Source organism: Nicotiana sylvestris, chromosome 5, assembly GCF_000393655.2.
Source record: "Nicotiana sylvestris chromosome 5, ASM39365v2, whole genome shotgun sequence".
NCBI classification, from domain to species: domain Eukaryota; kingdom Viridiplantae; phylum Streptophyta; class Magnoliopsida; order Solanales; family Solanaceae; genus Nicotiana; species Nicotiana sylvestris.
Window position 1 is genome coordinate 180159117 of NC_091061.1, and position 15859 is coordinate 180174975.

Consider the following 15859-nt stretch of genomic DNA (forward strand, 5'->3'; position numbering starts at 1 on the left):
ATTCTTATCAATATCACTTGCAATCAGCAACATTTACATATTATTGCCCATATTTAATTACATAAAAAATATGTCAAAACACTATCATCTTATCTTATATCTTGTACAGTTACCAACTTACCATATAACTCTATTTACCAAACTAACTACTAAAAGTTTGATATTTCCCAAAATAAGACATATTTCCTGAGAAAATTATTTTCTTCCTATCAAAAATTCTGTTAATATTTCCTGAGAAAATTATTATTTAAAGGAAAAGACCCCAAATATTTATCAACCAAACCATAGTGTAAACGAAAATTTCACAAGACACCAATGGCGATTCCCGCCATTTCTCTACCAACTGTCACAACCACCATAACTGCAACTTCAAGCTTCAACAAGCTTAACAAAACACCTCCAAAACCTTTCAACACAAATCTCAAATCCCTCACTAAATCCGGAAAACTAAACGATGCTCTTCTCCTATTAGAATCCCAGAAAAATTCTCAACCCGAAAACAAAGAATCTTATTTGAATCTCCTCCATGCATGCATTTCACAAAAATCATTAGAACACGGTCATAGGCTATATCTTCACCTTCTTTTAAATCCAAACAGAAGTAAATTTCTCAATGACCCTTTAATTTTATCTAAATTAATTACCCTTTTCTCTGTTTGTGATCAGTTAGATGAGGCTCGCCGTGTTTTTGAGCACCACGCGCTTGAAACCGAAGACCAACCCGAATCAGTTTGGGTTGCAATGGCAATTGGGTATTCTAAAAAAGGATTTTTCAGGGAAGCATTATTGATTTATTGTCAAATGTTGTTTAAGTCCATTGAACCGGGGAATTTTGCATTTTCTATGGCTGTGAAAGCTTGTTCGGGACTTTCAGATTTGAGGGTCGGTAGAGGTGTACATGCCCAGATTATTAAAGCTGATAAAGAACCTGATCAAGTTGTGTACAATGCTATTTTGGGAATGTACAGTGAGTGTGGGTGTTTTGAAGATGTGTTGAAGGTGTTTGAGGAAATGCCTGACAGAAATGTTGTAAGTTGGAATTCGTTGATCGCGGGGTTTGTTAAGAAAGGAGAGATTTTTGAGGCATTTGAGACTTTTAGGCGAATGCAAAGAGATGGAGTGGGATATGGTTGGGTGACTTTTACGACGATTTTAGCTGTTTGTTCTCAGGTTACATACCTTTATTATGGAAGGGAGGTACATTCACAAATTGTTAAATCAACTAAAGTTCCTGATCTTGTTTTAGTAAACTCACTTTTGGACATGTACGCAAAATGCGGAGCAATGGAGTATTGCAGGAGAGTGTTTGAGAGAATGAAATACAAAGACATAACATCGTGGAATACTGTTATTAATGGGTATGCGATCAATGGTTTAATGGAAGAAGCAATGAAGTTGTTTGATGATATGGTTGGTAGTGGAGTTAGGCCCGATGGAGTGACATTTATTACCTTGTTGTCTGGTTGTAGCCATGCTGGGCTGGCGAACTTAGGCGAGGAATTGTTTGAGAACATGAGTCCAGAATTTGGAATTCGGCCTTCCTCAGAGCATTATGCTTGTCTTGTTGATATATTAGGTAGAGCTGGGAAAATTAAAGAGGCACTGCAAGTAGTGGAGAAAATGCCCGTCAAGCCTAGTGGAAGCATTTGGGGCTCACTGCTCAATTCATGCAGACTTCATGGAAATGTCTCTCTTGCAGAACTCGTGGCAGAGCAGCTATTTGAGATGGAACCTAACAACTGTGGAAATTACGTGATACTATCAAACATTTATGCAAATGCAGGACTGTGGGAGGGAGTTAAAAAAGTGAGGGAGATGATGGAGAATAAGGGAATCAAAAAGGAAGCTGGATGCAGCTGGATACAGGTTAGAAATAGAGTACACACATTTATGGCTGGTGGCGGTTTTGAATTTCGTAATTCAGATGAATACAAGGAAGTTTGGGATGAATTATCAGATGCTATTGAAAAAATGGGGTATAAACCTGATACGAGAGTTGTGCTTCATGATGTAAACGAGGAAACAAAAGCAGAATGGATATGTGGGCATAGTGAACGGCTTGCTACAGTATTTGGTCTGATTCATACTGGTTCTGGTATTCCAATTAGGGTGACAAAAAATCTTCGAATTTGTGCGGATTGTCACTCTTGGATGAAGTTTGTGTCAGAAATAACGAGAAGAAAGATTATAGTGAGAGATACAAATCGGTTCCACCATTTTGACAAAGGGATATGCTCTTGCAATGATTACTGGTGATTCTCGTAGTTGTTATTCTGTAAATAATCCCTTTAAGATCTTTTTTCTGAGCTATGTACTGAACAGGAAAATATTGCTTCTTTCAAAACACATTTATGTCATTTGTATGAGAATTGAACGTCTTGCTGAAAAGATGTAGTTCTTTGTTTTCCTTTTTACAAATTGAAAAGAGTTTGTGAACCCAGAATATAGCTCTATATGGAAGAAATACACCATCCACATTACCTGCCGCTGGGTAATAGAAGTGTGACCACCTCATCTAAAAGATGTTAGAGAGGAGACACTTTTATTTATACTTAATTATGTTTTTAATACACTCTCTCATGTGGGAGGCTGATTATTCTTATGGTCCCAGCATCTGAAAATTCTTTTCGATAATGGGTGGTGGGTCTCTGTCTAATATTATATTGAATTATTTGACCATCTCATCTAAAAGCTTAAGCTGCTAGAGATGATACAATTTTATTTATTTTATTATGTTTTCAACAAATAGTTCCCTTTTTATTCTCCTCTACGAGCCACATTAAGGAAATACCAAAATTCTTCAAAATAATTAAGGAGTAAATCTAATAGACTTTATACGCCAAGATGATTTAATTAGATAAGAAAACTTGTGATATGTGCTTCTGTAAATCTGCTTGGCTTAACTTTCAGCTTTGCTTTCTGCTTCACTTCGAATGTTTCCAATCTGTACATGAAGAGTTAAACTTCATTTCTCTTCCAATTAATAAACATCATCAAAGTGTCTATACCGGACCAGCACGTGAAAGTACTTGGTGAAGCCACTTGGTTAATTGGAGCTATGTAGCATGTGGAATGGCTGATTACTAACCTCTTGACGGTAAGAACAACTTTTATGTTTCCACTTCTGACTTGAACTGGAAAATAGACAACCAGATTGCTGGTATAAAAGAATGAGGGGAGAAAAGGACATTTCGGTAGTTCACACATAAATCCCAGTAAAACGAAAGGAATGCAAAGGAGAACCAACTCAGAGTTATTAGCATCTCTCGTGTCAGTTCGCGATGGTTATTTTCCCTTACAAAAAGTGTCCTCCCCCCCCCCCTCTCCCCTTCCCCTTATCCGGTCTGTTCAGAGAGATAAGAGTGACTATCTAGCTGCACCTCCTTTGCATCTACTTTTAGAAAGTTATGTATACCTGTGACATTGCTAAGGACTTGTGGGGACTGCTTTGGAGCAAAGCATCCTCTAGATGTCCCCAAACAATTGTAAGGGGTTGAAGTCTCATGGGATAACACTGCAATAAGTAAGACGTTTTTCCCATGCATACTTTATGCCTTGAACTTACCTTGTTTATTTTGTTATACAGAAGTCCAGCTTTGAGCAGTAGATCATCTTGCTTATATTTAAGATAATTATTTTTATTGTTTATTATAGTATACGATGATATCAACAGCAGTAACACAGTCACCATACTGCATTGTTATTTGTTGCCATGTGGAAGATTGTCATATGACTTTGAAATTTGAGTATTAGTGTACGCAGAAGTTTTACAAAATTGCATGTTACACATGAAGAATTGAGGTCGAATATTATTATTATGAACGGGGTCGAGTTCAAGCTCATCATTTAATAAGACACTCTAACAGCCAAGACAACAATTTTCTCATTGCTTCTGCAATGATGATGGAGTTCTAGTTTTGATAGTCAGTCACGGATATGAACCATGAAAAATTAAGACTTGTATAACTTAAAGAGTGGTCATTTTGCACTGTAGCATACTTTCCATGTTTTTTTCAGATGCTGTGGTGCCAGCATAATTTTCAGGTCTAAAGTATACTCTTATGTAGCTAGCGTCCAGTGAAATCAGAAAAAGTATTGGTTGCGTTAGAAGCTGATGATCCAGTAGTCATGGACAAGTCCACTGGCGTACTCTTATCCATGCTAATGATAGTAGGCCTACTAGGAGTTCTCGTGTCTGTGCTACGATCACTTAATAGCATGACAACAACTTCAGACATGGTTGGCCTAAGATTTGCTGGTGATTGTGTACACATTAAGGCAATCTCTATGATTTTCTTCACTTCTTGTTCGTTGTATTCATTGGGGTCTAAAGTCTCATCCACCAGTTTTTCAGGCATGCCAGTTTCATGAAGTTTCCACGCCTATTTTCACCATAGCACAGGTACAATTAGAATGGGACAGAGAAGTTGGAAGAGAATACTTAGTAAAATATGAAAGGAAAAGTGGAATTTGAAAATGAAAACCGACCTTTTCAAGGAGATATTCAGTGACAGGCTCAATCTGTATATCATTGCTCCTCCTGCCACTGATTATTTCAAGAACGACAACCCCAAAGCTATAGACGTCGACTTTCTCTGTTAGATGTCCACGAATTGCATATTCTGGTGCAGTATATCCCCTGTTTCAATTAGAGCTCATTGAGTTGTTCTCATAATGCTTTTAGTGATATCAAGGTAAGAAACTCAAGCAGTCAAATTGACTTACAAAGTACCAGCAAACTTAGTGCTGACATGACTCTGATCCTCAGGTAAAAGTCTTACAAGCCCAAAATCAGCAATTTTTGGCTGAAATTCGTCGTCTAGTAGAATGTTGCTGGATTTTATATCTCTATGGATGATGCAGACGTGGAATTGCTCGTGTAGGTAGGCAAGGCCACGAGCTGTGCCAAAGATTATATCAAATCGTTGCTTCCAGTTGAGCATTCCTCGTTTGTCACCTGCAAAACAATGAGAGGTAAGATGAGTTTAAATTTTCTTGAACATAACAATTTGACTTGGAAAAAAATAGTAAGCTGGATAAACAAAAAAATCGACCATATAAGTATCTCTCAAGACTGCCATTTGCCATGTATTCGTAAACAAGTAGTAGGTCTGCTCCTTTGTTAGAACACCCCAAGAGACGGATGAGATTGCGATGATGGACATTACTGATAAGCCGAACTTCAGTCTCAAAATCTGCCTTTGCTCTGCTAGAAAAAATTGCTAGTTTCTTAACAGCAACTACATGTCCATTTTTCAAAGTGCCCTGTTCAATAACATTAGAGTCATCATTTGAATTAAATTTAGTGGATACACGGATAGAAGTCAGTTCAATATTATCTAGTCAATTTGATTGAGATAAGGATCTTCAACTGTTTCAGTGTTACCTTGTATACATCACCAAAACCACCTTCACCAAGTTTATTACTTTCATTGAAATCTTGGGTAGCAATTTTTAGGTCCTTGAATCTGTAGCTCACTGGACCTCTCAGCTCAGTTGCTCCCAGTATATTACCTGAACATGAGCTACTATATCAGTTACGATATAAATAAACGGATGAAAAGAAACCCCCACTTCCCTTTCTATAGTTAAGAGAAAGACATAGAAAACATATTTAAGACTTTGAACTACAAAAGATTCTGAAGATGGTTGAGGGATAAAGAAGGTTAATTCAGAAAGGGATCGTCCAAATTTTACCTCTTTCAGCTGCCTTTGGTTTTCTAGAAAGTCGATACCATAAGAACAAAGCCAATACAATCAAAAGAAGTCCTACACCTCCAACGACACCCCCAATAATGGCGGCTTTCTTCTTGTTTGAGCTTCCTGCATAAAGCACCGCCACCAATTATAAATTCGTCTTAAAATGACTAATGCTGGTAAGAGTTGAGAAAAAGAGAGCTTCATTTCCTACCTCCTCCGCCAAGGAATGGTGTGATATCAGTTGTCTTGTTATCAGAAAAAAAGGCTCTATTTGAGTACCTCATAAAACAGGCTGCGTCTACAGCTCTTCCTTCTGCATATTTAGGCAAGCAGCCTTCTATGTTTTTATATGCCACTGTCAAGCAATCTACGCAGCCACTTTTAGTGATGGTTTCAGCACATTGTGCTACTCCATAGAGAGTAACACCAGCGACTTCCCTCTTCGTGGCTGCATAGAAGCCACTAATTCTTGGAGTCGCCATGCTAAGATCATTCAAGAGTTGTTGTGCAACAGGATTTAAAGCATTTGGCTGAGAAGCTGTTCGATTCCCACAAATTGCTGCATTTCCTGGAAGTGTAGTGTCTTGGTAGAAATTGTTGCTCTCGTACCTTTGAAAAAGGGCATCAGTAGAGCAATGAGTTCATGTAAGTTATTAGAAGGATTTTACTCTCCCTTTTTATCTTACATTCCAACACAAGCTGCCATTTTAATGAGTATGCTTTAATAATTTTAAATTAGACTATCAAAGTGCTTGTGTTTTCCGCCTGATAAAATAGACTGCCTCAGAAAGTGGTCTTCACATTACAGACTAAAAGGTATGGAAAAGTTCGACTTTCCACAGTTCTGAGTTTAAGTGACGATTTTATCTGAATCGAAGATTACCCACAAGAAGATACATGATCTCATACCAGACAACTGAGAGACTGTTTATAGGTTAGTATCAGGGATTGTATGCAGTCAAACAGTAATATAAATATTGCTGTTACCAATAATCTTGTCTCTTGAGTGTTAGCAAACAACATCATATGATTGATCATAATCAAGGGCTGCTGCATATCATTTAATATATTTGTTCTAGTTTCTTTCTTGAAGGGAGCCTTGGCATAACTGGTAAAGTTGTTGCCATGTGACCAGGAGGTCACGGGTTCGAGCCGTAGAAACAGCCTCTCAGAAATGCAGGGTAAGGCCGCCTACAATAGACTCTTGAGGTCCGGTACTCACCCGGACCCCGCGCATAACGGGAGCTTAGTGTAACGGGCTGTCCTTTTTTTTTCCAATAGTTTCTTTCTTAATGGAAATTTTGAAGAAGAGGCCAAAATCTTGAAAAATTGATGTGAAAATACAAAGAGCAATTCCATAGATATTTCTTAATAAAGTCGACTCCAACTAGTTTCGAGGCGTAACTCACCTGAGGAAGCAACCATCATAGGTAACACGAGCACCATTAGCACCAGAGCAAGTTCTGATGAGAGAAACAGCAGCATCATAACAGGAAACACAATCAGCTTTTGACAAATAGTTTCTGCATTCAACCATAGCATAAACAGCCTGTTGTGTCGTGGCGAATCGCTTATCTTGATTAGACAACTGGTTCCTTAAATCATCAAAACTTGCATTGAGTTTTCTGAAAAAATCAGGTAAATTTGTTGCATTGTATTGACTACATCCTTTGCCTAACAGGTTGGTTTGTGGCTCGGAAAAAACCGGCTTCTGGATCGATAAACAACCGATAAACGCCACCGTGAACCACCAGCTCCACCACCAGACATAGCTAGCCATGTCTTAGAGTATGGTCCACAGAATTTTCAGGTAAGAATGCTATGGAACGGTTAAGATGTTTGAAGATGAAAGATATTCTTTTATATACACACAGCAGAAAATAGTCAACTATGTGTATTATGACAACATTAATGTATGTTCAATGTTGGATTATCCGCTGGAAATAAAGCTAAAAGATTAGAGTATTATCTGTCGTTCTCCTTCTGTTTTGTCTTATGGATTTAGAAAGAATTTTTAGCGCAAATGGTCCCTAAAATTTGAGGGTAAGTCTAGTTTAGTCTCTATTATATTACTTGAGCATATATGGTTCTTTAAGTTCACAAAAAGTCGAGCATGTTTAATCTAAAAGGCCAGCCCGATGCACTAAACTCCCGTTATGTGCAGAGTCTGGGGAAGAGTCGGACCACAAGGGTCTATTGTACGCAGTCTTATCCTGCATTTCTGCAAGAGGCTGTTTCCACGGCTCGAACTCGTAATACCTTGGTCACATGACAACAACTTTACCGGTTGCGCCAAGACTCCCCTTCAAATTGACAAAATATCCAAATGGGTCATTAAAGCTAATCAATATTTCTCGTACTTTTCACGTGACTAGAGTAAAAAATAATCCCAACATAGATTTTCTTGGTCAATTTTATATTTTCCTTCAATCCTACACTGATCACACAAAAATCAAATAGAAAAAGTGTATCAGTAATGAAAAAACTGTGATGGAGAAAAATGAAATTGGGCAAGTAGATCTGATCACGATCGTTATATTACTTGGGAACTTCAAAAGTATATAACATTTCCATTAGTTTTAAAGATCAAGTTTAGGAGTTTCATGAGTTGGATCAGAAGTGCTCAACCTATGTAAACTTAAAGGATCATATGCACTCAAAATAATATAATATGGACAAAAATAGACTTATCCCAAACTTAAGGCATCATTTGGGGAAACAAAAAAAAAAAAGAAAAAGAGCCCATTGATTCAAGGAATGATGGAAAACCACTCATTGCCTCATTCATTTCTATATAATATAGTATAATATAAATAAATGTACAGTCTGTTGGATTTCTTGGAAAGTTGACCTCGTACTTTGGATGCTTTTACAAATCTACAATAACTTTTTGGTGTAAAAAAGAAGGAAAACACTGCCAATAATAGTCAATTATCCTGTCTAAATGGAAGCTTACCTTCCCATTTATAACTCAGGAGCTCAAGATTTATTGGATAAAAATTATTCTAAGTTTTGTTAATACATATATAGGGTTTGAGCAAAAGTTATTTAATTTACGTAAACTCACTTATTACGTTGTAGATCTGTCCTTGACTCAAGCTCGAATCTATAGTGAACAAGAATTATAATTAGTGATATCTATAACTACTTTTTGTGATGAGAGGCGGATCTATGTTGGGAGAAGAAAGGTTATCGGACCCTGTTAACTTCCGCAAAAAAATTGAATATATAAGTGTATATATGTTAAAAACGGTTATATATTTTGCTTGGAACCCTTAAGATCAAAAGTCCGTTGCGAACATTGGTTGAACAGTTCGCTCATGTGCCCTTACCACTTTCAAATCCTGGATTTGTCTCGCCATCTTCAAATTTTAGGTCCGCCTATGCTTGTGACCACGTCCAGGTTATAAATTGTTGTAAGTTTGAACTTGACTGGTGAGTTACAGTCAAATTCTTTCTTTTTATTTGAATCAATTTTCCTGTAAACCTTCACAAAAAATGTATTGATCACTCTATACGTGAGTGTAACGAAGACCAATTATAATACTACGTTCAATCCTTTTTATCGGTCGTCTTAGATTTTAGCACATTTATTAAGAAAATTATTTTTGATTAGATTAATCATAAAGAGAATTTTGACTAAATGTTTTTCTGGAGTAGTACTAGTAGTGGACATAGAAAAAAAAAATTAGCGTCTTCTTGATTTTTTAATGTGATAAATATTTTTGGTTAATTTTTGTTAGCAGTAACAACAAATCTGAAAAGGGTGATGTGTATACGGGTCTAACCTCTTTTTTATGGGAGAAATTAAAAAATAGCCAGATTTATAAGTGGTCTTTCAAAAATAGTCACAGTTTCAAAAGTTATCGAAATTTAGCCACTTTTCATGTACAGATAAATCTGAACGAAAACACTGTTCAAAATCCAGAAAATACTTCAGTATATTATACTGGAGTTACAGCAAAGTATACTGGAACTCCAGCATATTATACTGGAGTTTGGAGTTCCAATATACTTTGCTACTGAAACTCCAGTATATTATACTGGAGCCAGCAAAGTATACCGGTCCAATATAATATGCTGGAAGTTCATGCACAGGTGCACCGAACTCCAGTATATTATACTGGATCGGTCTCTGTTGCAGCAAAATAGTGGCTATTTTTCAATGACTTGGCAAATGCTAGCTATTTTTGAATGACCGGTCCGAAAACTGACTAGACCGTGCTATTTTAACCTTTCTTATGAGGTAAAGAGAATGTTTCCAATAAATCCCTAGCTCAAGGAAAGCAAAATGGCAGCAGTGATAAAAAGAAATACGGTAGTAAAAAATCCATATAAAAGTAAAAAATGATAACAGCAATATTGTAGTAAGATAACTAAAGCAAAAGAAATAATAAATAGTAATAAAAATCTAAAAATAAGAAAATACGAAAATACATAGTACTACAAATATTAAAAAAGGAGTACGCTCGACTACCTAATAACTCTCGTCCTACTTCTCTCGGTGAGAATGAGAAAGAATTTGTTTTTGGCAATTTGTTATTCTCAAGTGGCTTAGGTTTTGTTCAATTGTCAGTTTTTCTTTTATTTTCAATTTAATAACCGGCAAAATTTTTTGGGCACTATTTAATTACATAACGTAGACGTGCCACATAGTAGCCTAATTTATATCGCAAAAATAGGTGTGATTTGTGAACATGTACATTCACTTAGCACTACTGATTTTTTTATTAGTAAGTTATATTTTTTTAATGTTTAATTAGCCATCCCAATTTATATAACGTTGTATCTATTATAGAATATATATACTATAATTTGTAGAATTATACTTATAAAGAATTTTGACAAGTTCCTCAAATTAGAATCTATTTAACTAATTAAATTTAAGTTGGGATATTATAGTTTTTTTAGTATTCATATCAATTTTTCTCTTAAAAGTATATGCTCGGTCAATAGCTCAAAAACTAGCCTCCCCTAGTATAGTCAGACCTCTTTATAACAATCTCGTTTTTTTCGATAAGGCCGCTATAGTAAAATGCTGTTATAGAGGACATATATTATAATATAACATAAAGGTCGATTTCGGAAAAAACTTAATTGTTATGTAGAAATATTAATTATAACATATAGACGATGTTATAGAGAAGTCTGACTGAAGTATACTAAGTTCTAAAATTCTGTATATTTTCCTTTTCTTCTTTCATAGTACTAATGTATAATATTCGACTTTTTGCTAGTCTTTGTTCTATAGTTTCTTTTAATATTATTCTCTTTTTTTATACTTTTAATATTGTTCTTTTAATGACATTTTCTGTTGTTGTTGCAAGACCTCACTCGCAACAGCAATTTTTTTTGAATATAATTCCATTTAAATTCGAAAGGAAAAAGTCAGAACTACCTGAGGTATACATGAATAAGTCTTGCAACTGTCACGTTGTTTTTAATATTTTTACTGTCATGGTGAAGTTGATTATTATTTTATTAATGAGTTTTTTTTGTTTTTAAAACATTCTATCTAGGATTTCGTGTGTAATCTATTAAGTATCATCTTCTTTTTTTCTATATTATTATTAAAATAAACAAAGAAAAATGAACTACATAGGGGAGGGACTTTTTCTAGAAGGTCTTTGAATATGGAGGCGGCTGCTTTGGTCTCAATAGAATTTTTATTTTGACGACTTCTTTGGTAAAATTTAGAAACCTGAAACCTAAACCCTGAAAACGATTAATTGAAAATAATAATTTATGGGTGAAATTTAAAAATAGTCAGATTTATAACTATTAATTGAAAAATAATCACAGTTTCAAAAGTAATCAAAATTTAGTCACTTTTCATGTAAAGATAAAATCTGAATAAAAAATACTGGTAAAAATCCGAAAATATTCCAGCATAATATGCTGGAACTTTTTACATATTAGCTTCCAACATAATATGCTGGAATTTAATAATATGCTGAAAGTTTATATGCATGAGTTCCATAAATCCCGCATATTATGCTGGAACTTTCCGTGTCTTGGAGTTCCAACAAAACATGCTGAAAGTTTATATGCAGGAGAGCATATTGTGCTGAAACTTTCCGTTTTTCAGCAAAATAATAACTATTTTTCAATAATTTAGCAAACACTATCTTTTTTCCGATTATCAATCCGTAAAATAGCTAGCCCGTAGTATTTTGACGATATTTTTAATCAGGTAGCCTATCAGTCGTAAATAAATAGGGAATTCCTGTTTATGTCTTATTCAAATTGGACAAAGAGCTAGGTCATGTTCTTTTCTTCCTTAAATGCTCAAATTGGACCATTTGCCTGTCTCCTTCTGGTTGTCTAATGTTACATTATTCTTTGATTATTGCATTTTTTTTCTTCTTTTCTGATTGTGCCAAATTAAAGAGTCTTGTGTTATGAATAGTTTGTACATTGGATACTACTTTGGATATTACATTGGATGCTATATTGGATGTCCATGTTGTGAATAATTTAAAGATTAAATTTCCTACTTTATGTCCATCATCTTTACTTTTTATGCCTATAAAAGGCCATGTAATTGCAATGGAAAAATATACCAAAGTGAAAGAAGAAAACACTTCTCCCTTCTTTCTATCTCTTCTTATTTACATTTTACTGCATTACTTTTATTTTATTACACGTTATCAGCACGAAGCTCTAATTTTATTCTTAACTCCCGCTAAGTTGAGCCATATTTTATTAAGGTATGTATCATTATAATCATCTTATTTATGGCAGTACATATCATATGCTCACTGTTTGCAGATTACTTGTGCGCTTGGGCATCTTAAATAGTTTAAGTACATTGCAGTGATTAAATAACTATTTCCTTCCGTGCTCAACTCTTAGAGGACCTCAAAGTCATCAAACTAGCTATGCACTAATGTCATGGACTCCCTGTATCAAAACATATCTTTAAGGCATTTTGAAGAACTGTGAGAAATGAATTGACAAACAATAATTTTTTAATTACTTTATATTTATTGGAACATATAAATAATGTTAGTCACGTTCAATTCTATTAACACATATATATCAATAATATAAAGTGAAATGAAACAAGTATGTAATTTCTACTTTATGGCAAGAATAAAATGAAATAGTAGATTGTTAACATGATATAGCTCTATTTTCATTTCTTTTACCTTAATCGTTTTGTTTTCATTAATTGTTTATTATTATAATTATTTCTCTAACTTATTCATCTTTTATGATAGTTTTCACTATGTCAAATTTATCAAAACTTGAATTTGTGGCACTTGACATCACCGGAGAGGAACTATTTATCATGGGTTCTTGATGCTGAAATTCACCTTGACGCTAAAGGTCTTGGAAATACTATTATACAAGGAAATGAAGCATCAAATCAGGATAAAGCGAAGGCCATGATTTTCCTTCGTCATCATCTACATGAAGGGTTAAAAACTGAATATTTAACCGTAAAAGATCCACTTGAATTATGGATTAATTTGAAGGATCGATATGACCACCTAAAACTTACGGTATTACCGAAAGCTCGGTATGAGTGGATACATTTAAGGTTGCAAGACTTTAAAACCGTAAGTGAGTATAATTCTGCTATCTTTAAAGTAAGTTCTCTATTAAAATTATGTGGAGACACTATCACAGATGAGACTTATTGGAAAAAATATTTTCTACTTTTCACGCTTCAAATGTGGTGCTACAACAACAATACCGTGAAAAAGGTTTTAAGAAATATTCTGAGTTAATCACATGCCTACTTGTGGCTGAGCAGAATAATACTCTATTAATGAAAAATCATGAAGCTCGTCCCACCGGGTCAACTCCATTTTCGGAAGTGAATGCTGTAGCAACATATGATAAGTTTGAAAGAAAACAAAATAATTACCGTGGTCGTGGACATGGTCGTAAATGTGGACGTGGCAGGGGGGCGAAACAATTATCGTCATTATGGTGAAAATAAATTGGAGAACAATAAGGGTTCTTAAATTAATTATTCAAAAGGTAAAGCTAGTATGTTTCACCGATGTGGTATGAGAGGTCATTGGGCACGCATTTGTCATACGCCAGAACATTTTGTCAAACTTTATCAAGCCTCCCTCAAGAAAAAAGAAAATAATGTGGAGGCACACTTGACCTTTCAAAATAATGATGATGAAGCAGGTCCCTCAAATAAATATGATTCTAAGACACATCTTGCATATAAAGATGATGATTTTGAAGGCCTAACAAATATTACTCATTTAGAAGTTGGAGACTTCTTTGAGGATATTGACTGAAGAACTAATCATCTTACTGGGGAATGAAGCTATAAAAGTTGTTATTTTTATGTTTGCAACTAGTTTATTTTTCTTGAGTGTATTTTCCTAATGCATCATGTGTTGCTAGTTTCTACATTCCTAATGTATTTCTTAATGTTTTTTTTCCGCTTGTCTTTCATATTTCTTATGATGTATTATTTTTTTTAAGAATATGAAAATTTCCCAGTCTTCAGTTGGACTCAAGATTAATAAAAATAATATATGTCTTCTGGATAGTGCTACAACACACACTATTTTAAAAGATAAGAGATATTTCTCTTATTTGGTAATGAAAGAAGTGAATGTTAATACAATATCCGGTAGTACAAGATTAATTGAAGGTTCTAGAAGAGCCAATTTATTACTACCAGGAGGAACAAATTTGGCTATTGATGAAGCACTATATTGTAGTAAATCTCAAAGAAATTTATTAAGTTTCAAAGATATTCGCCAAAATGGCTATCATATTGAGACTTCAAAAGATGAAAAGATTGAATATCTTTATATTACTACAATAATGTCCGGTAAGAAATATGTGCTTGAAATATTACCTGCTCTTTCCTCTGGCTTATACTACACAAGTATTAGCAGGATTGAAACACATGCCATAGTAAACGAGAAGTTTACTAATCAAGATAATTTTATTATTTGGCATGACCGGTTGGGCCATCTCGGTTCTAATATGATGCGTAAAATAATTAAGAATTCACATGGACATGCAATGAAGAATCAGAAGATTCTTCAATTCAAGGAATTCTCTTGTGTTGCATGTTCTCAAGGAAAATTAATTATTAGACCATCAACTATTAAAGTTAGGATGGAATCCCCTGCATTTCTAGAACGTATACAAGGTGATATATGTGGGCCCATTCACCCTTCATGTGGACTATTCAAATATTATATGGTTTTGGTAGATGCATCTATAAGATGGTCACATGTGTGCTTACTATCAACTTGCAATATGGCATTTGCGAGATTGTTGGCTCAAATAATAAAGCTAAGAGCACAATTTCCAGATTATGCAATTAAGACAATTCGTCTTGATAATGCTAGTGAGTTTACATCCCAAGCCTTTAATGATTATTGTATTTCAATTGGGATAACAATTGAGCATCCGGTTGCTCATGTTCATACACAAAATGGTCTAGCAGAATCATTGATCAAACACCTCCAATCAATTGCTAGACCAATGCTTATGAGAACAAAACTTCCCATTTCAGTATGGGGTCATGCTATTTTGCACGCATCAGCACTTGTGCGGATAAGGCCCACAAGTTATTATAAAGTCTCCCCATTGCAATTGGCTTTTGGTCAGGAGCCAAATATTTCTCATCTTATCTTTGGTTGTGCGATATATGTTCCAATTGCTCCACCACAACGCACAAAGATGGGTCCCCAAAGAAGGTTGGGGATATATGTTGGATATGAATCCCCTTCTATTATAAAATATCTAGAGCCGACGACTGGAGATTTATTTACGGTAAGATTTTCTGATTGCCATTTTGATGAATCAGTATATCCAACATTAGGGGGAGAAAATAAGCAGCTATAAAAGAAGATAGATTGGAATGCATTATCACTGTCTCATTTAGATCCTCGAACAAATCAATGTGAACAAGAGGTTCAAAAGATTATTCATTTACAAAATATTGTAAATCAATTGCCGGATGCATTCACTGACCTACCAAGGGTGACTAAGTCACATATTCCAGCTGCTAATGCTCCAATTCGAGTTGATATCCCGACAGGACAATTAATTAAAGCAAATGAGTCTAAGCCATGCTTGAAACGTGGTAGACCAATCTGTTCTAAAGATAAAAATCCTCGAAGAAGAAAATGAGCAAGTGATCAAAGTGAACATAACACAGAGG

At 34.9% G+C, this 15859-nt stretch overlaps 2 protein-coding genes across 2 annotated transcripts; one reads left to right on the top strand and one right to left on the bottom strand.

Annotated features, from left to right (window-relative positions):
- Window positions 1–295: 295 nt before the first annotated feature.
- LOC104216133 (pentatricopeptide repeat-containing protein At3g14330-like) lies at window positions 296–2402 on the top strand. The gene has a single exon (XM_009766130.2). It carries the CDS (start codon window positions 316–318, stop codon window positions 2254–2256), a length of 1941 nt encoding a protein of 646 aa, XP_009764432.1. The 5' UTR covers window positions 296–315; the 3' UTR covers window positions 2257–2402.
- A 1535-nt stretch (window positions 2403–3937) lies between these two features.
- On the bottom strand, window positions 3938–7620 carry LOC104216132 (cold-responsive protein kinase 1-like). Its single transcript, XM_009766129.2, has 8 exons — window positions 7110–7620; window positions 5912–6309; window positions 5698–5823; window positions 5387–5514; window positions 5055–5265; window positions 4726–4957; window positions 4489–4639; window positions 3938–4382 (listed from the first exon to the last, which is right to left on the bottom strand). Exons 1-8 carry the CDS (start codon window positions 7478–7480, stop codon window positions 4068–4070), a joined length of 1932 nt encoding a protein of 643 aa, XP_009764431.1. The 5' UTR covers window positions 7481–7620; the 3' UTR covers window positions 3938–4067.
- Window positions 7621–15859: the final 8239 nt, after the last annotated feature.

Bases quoted from the DNA above. Each gene is read 5' to 3' on its own strand.
- LOC104216133 (XM_009766130.2), top strand. From the start codon at position 316: ATGGCGATTCCCGCCATTTCTCTACCAACTGTCACAACCACCATAACT.
- LOC104216132 (XM_009766129.2), bottom strand. From the start codon at position 7,480: ATGGCTAGCTATGTCTGGTGGTGGAGCTGGTGGTTCACGGTGGCGTTT. The intron at 5,515-5,697 runs GTAAAATTTGGA...GCTCATGTTCAG, and splicing joins ACCAAAGGCAGCTGAAAGAG to GTAATATACTGGGAGCAACT. The intron at 4,383-4,488 runs GTCGGTTTTCAT...TGGTGAAAATAG, and splicing joins CTGAATATCTCCTTGAAAAG to GCGTGGAAACTTCATGAAAC.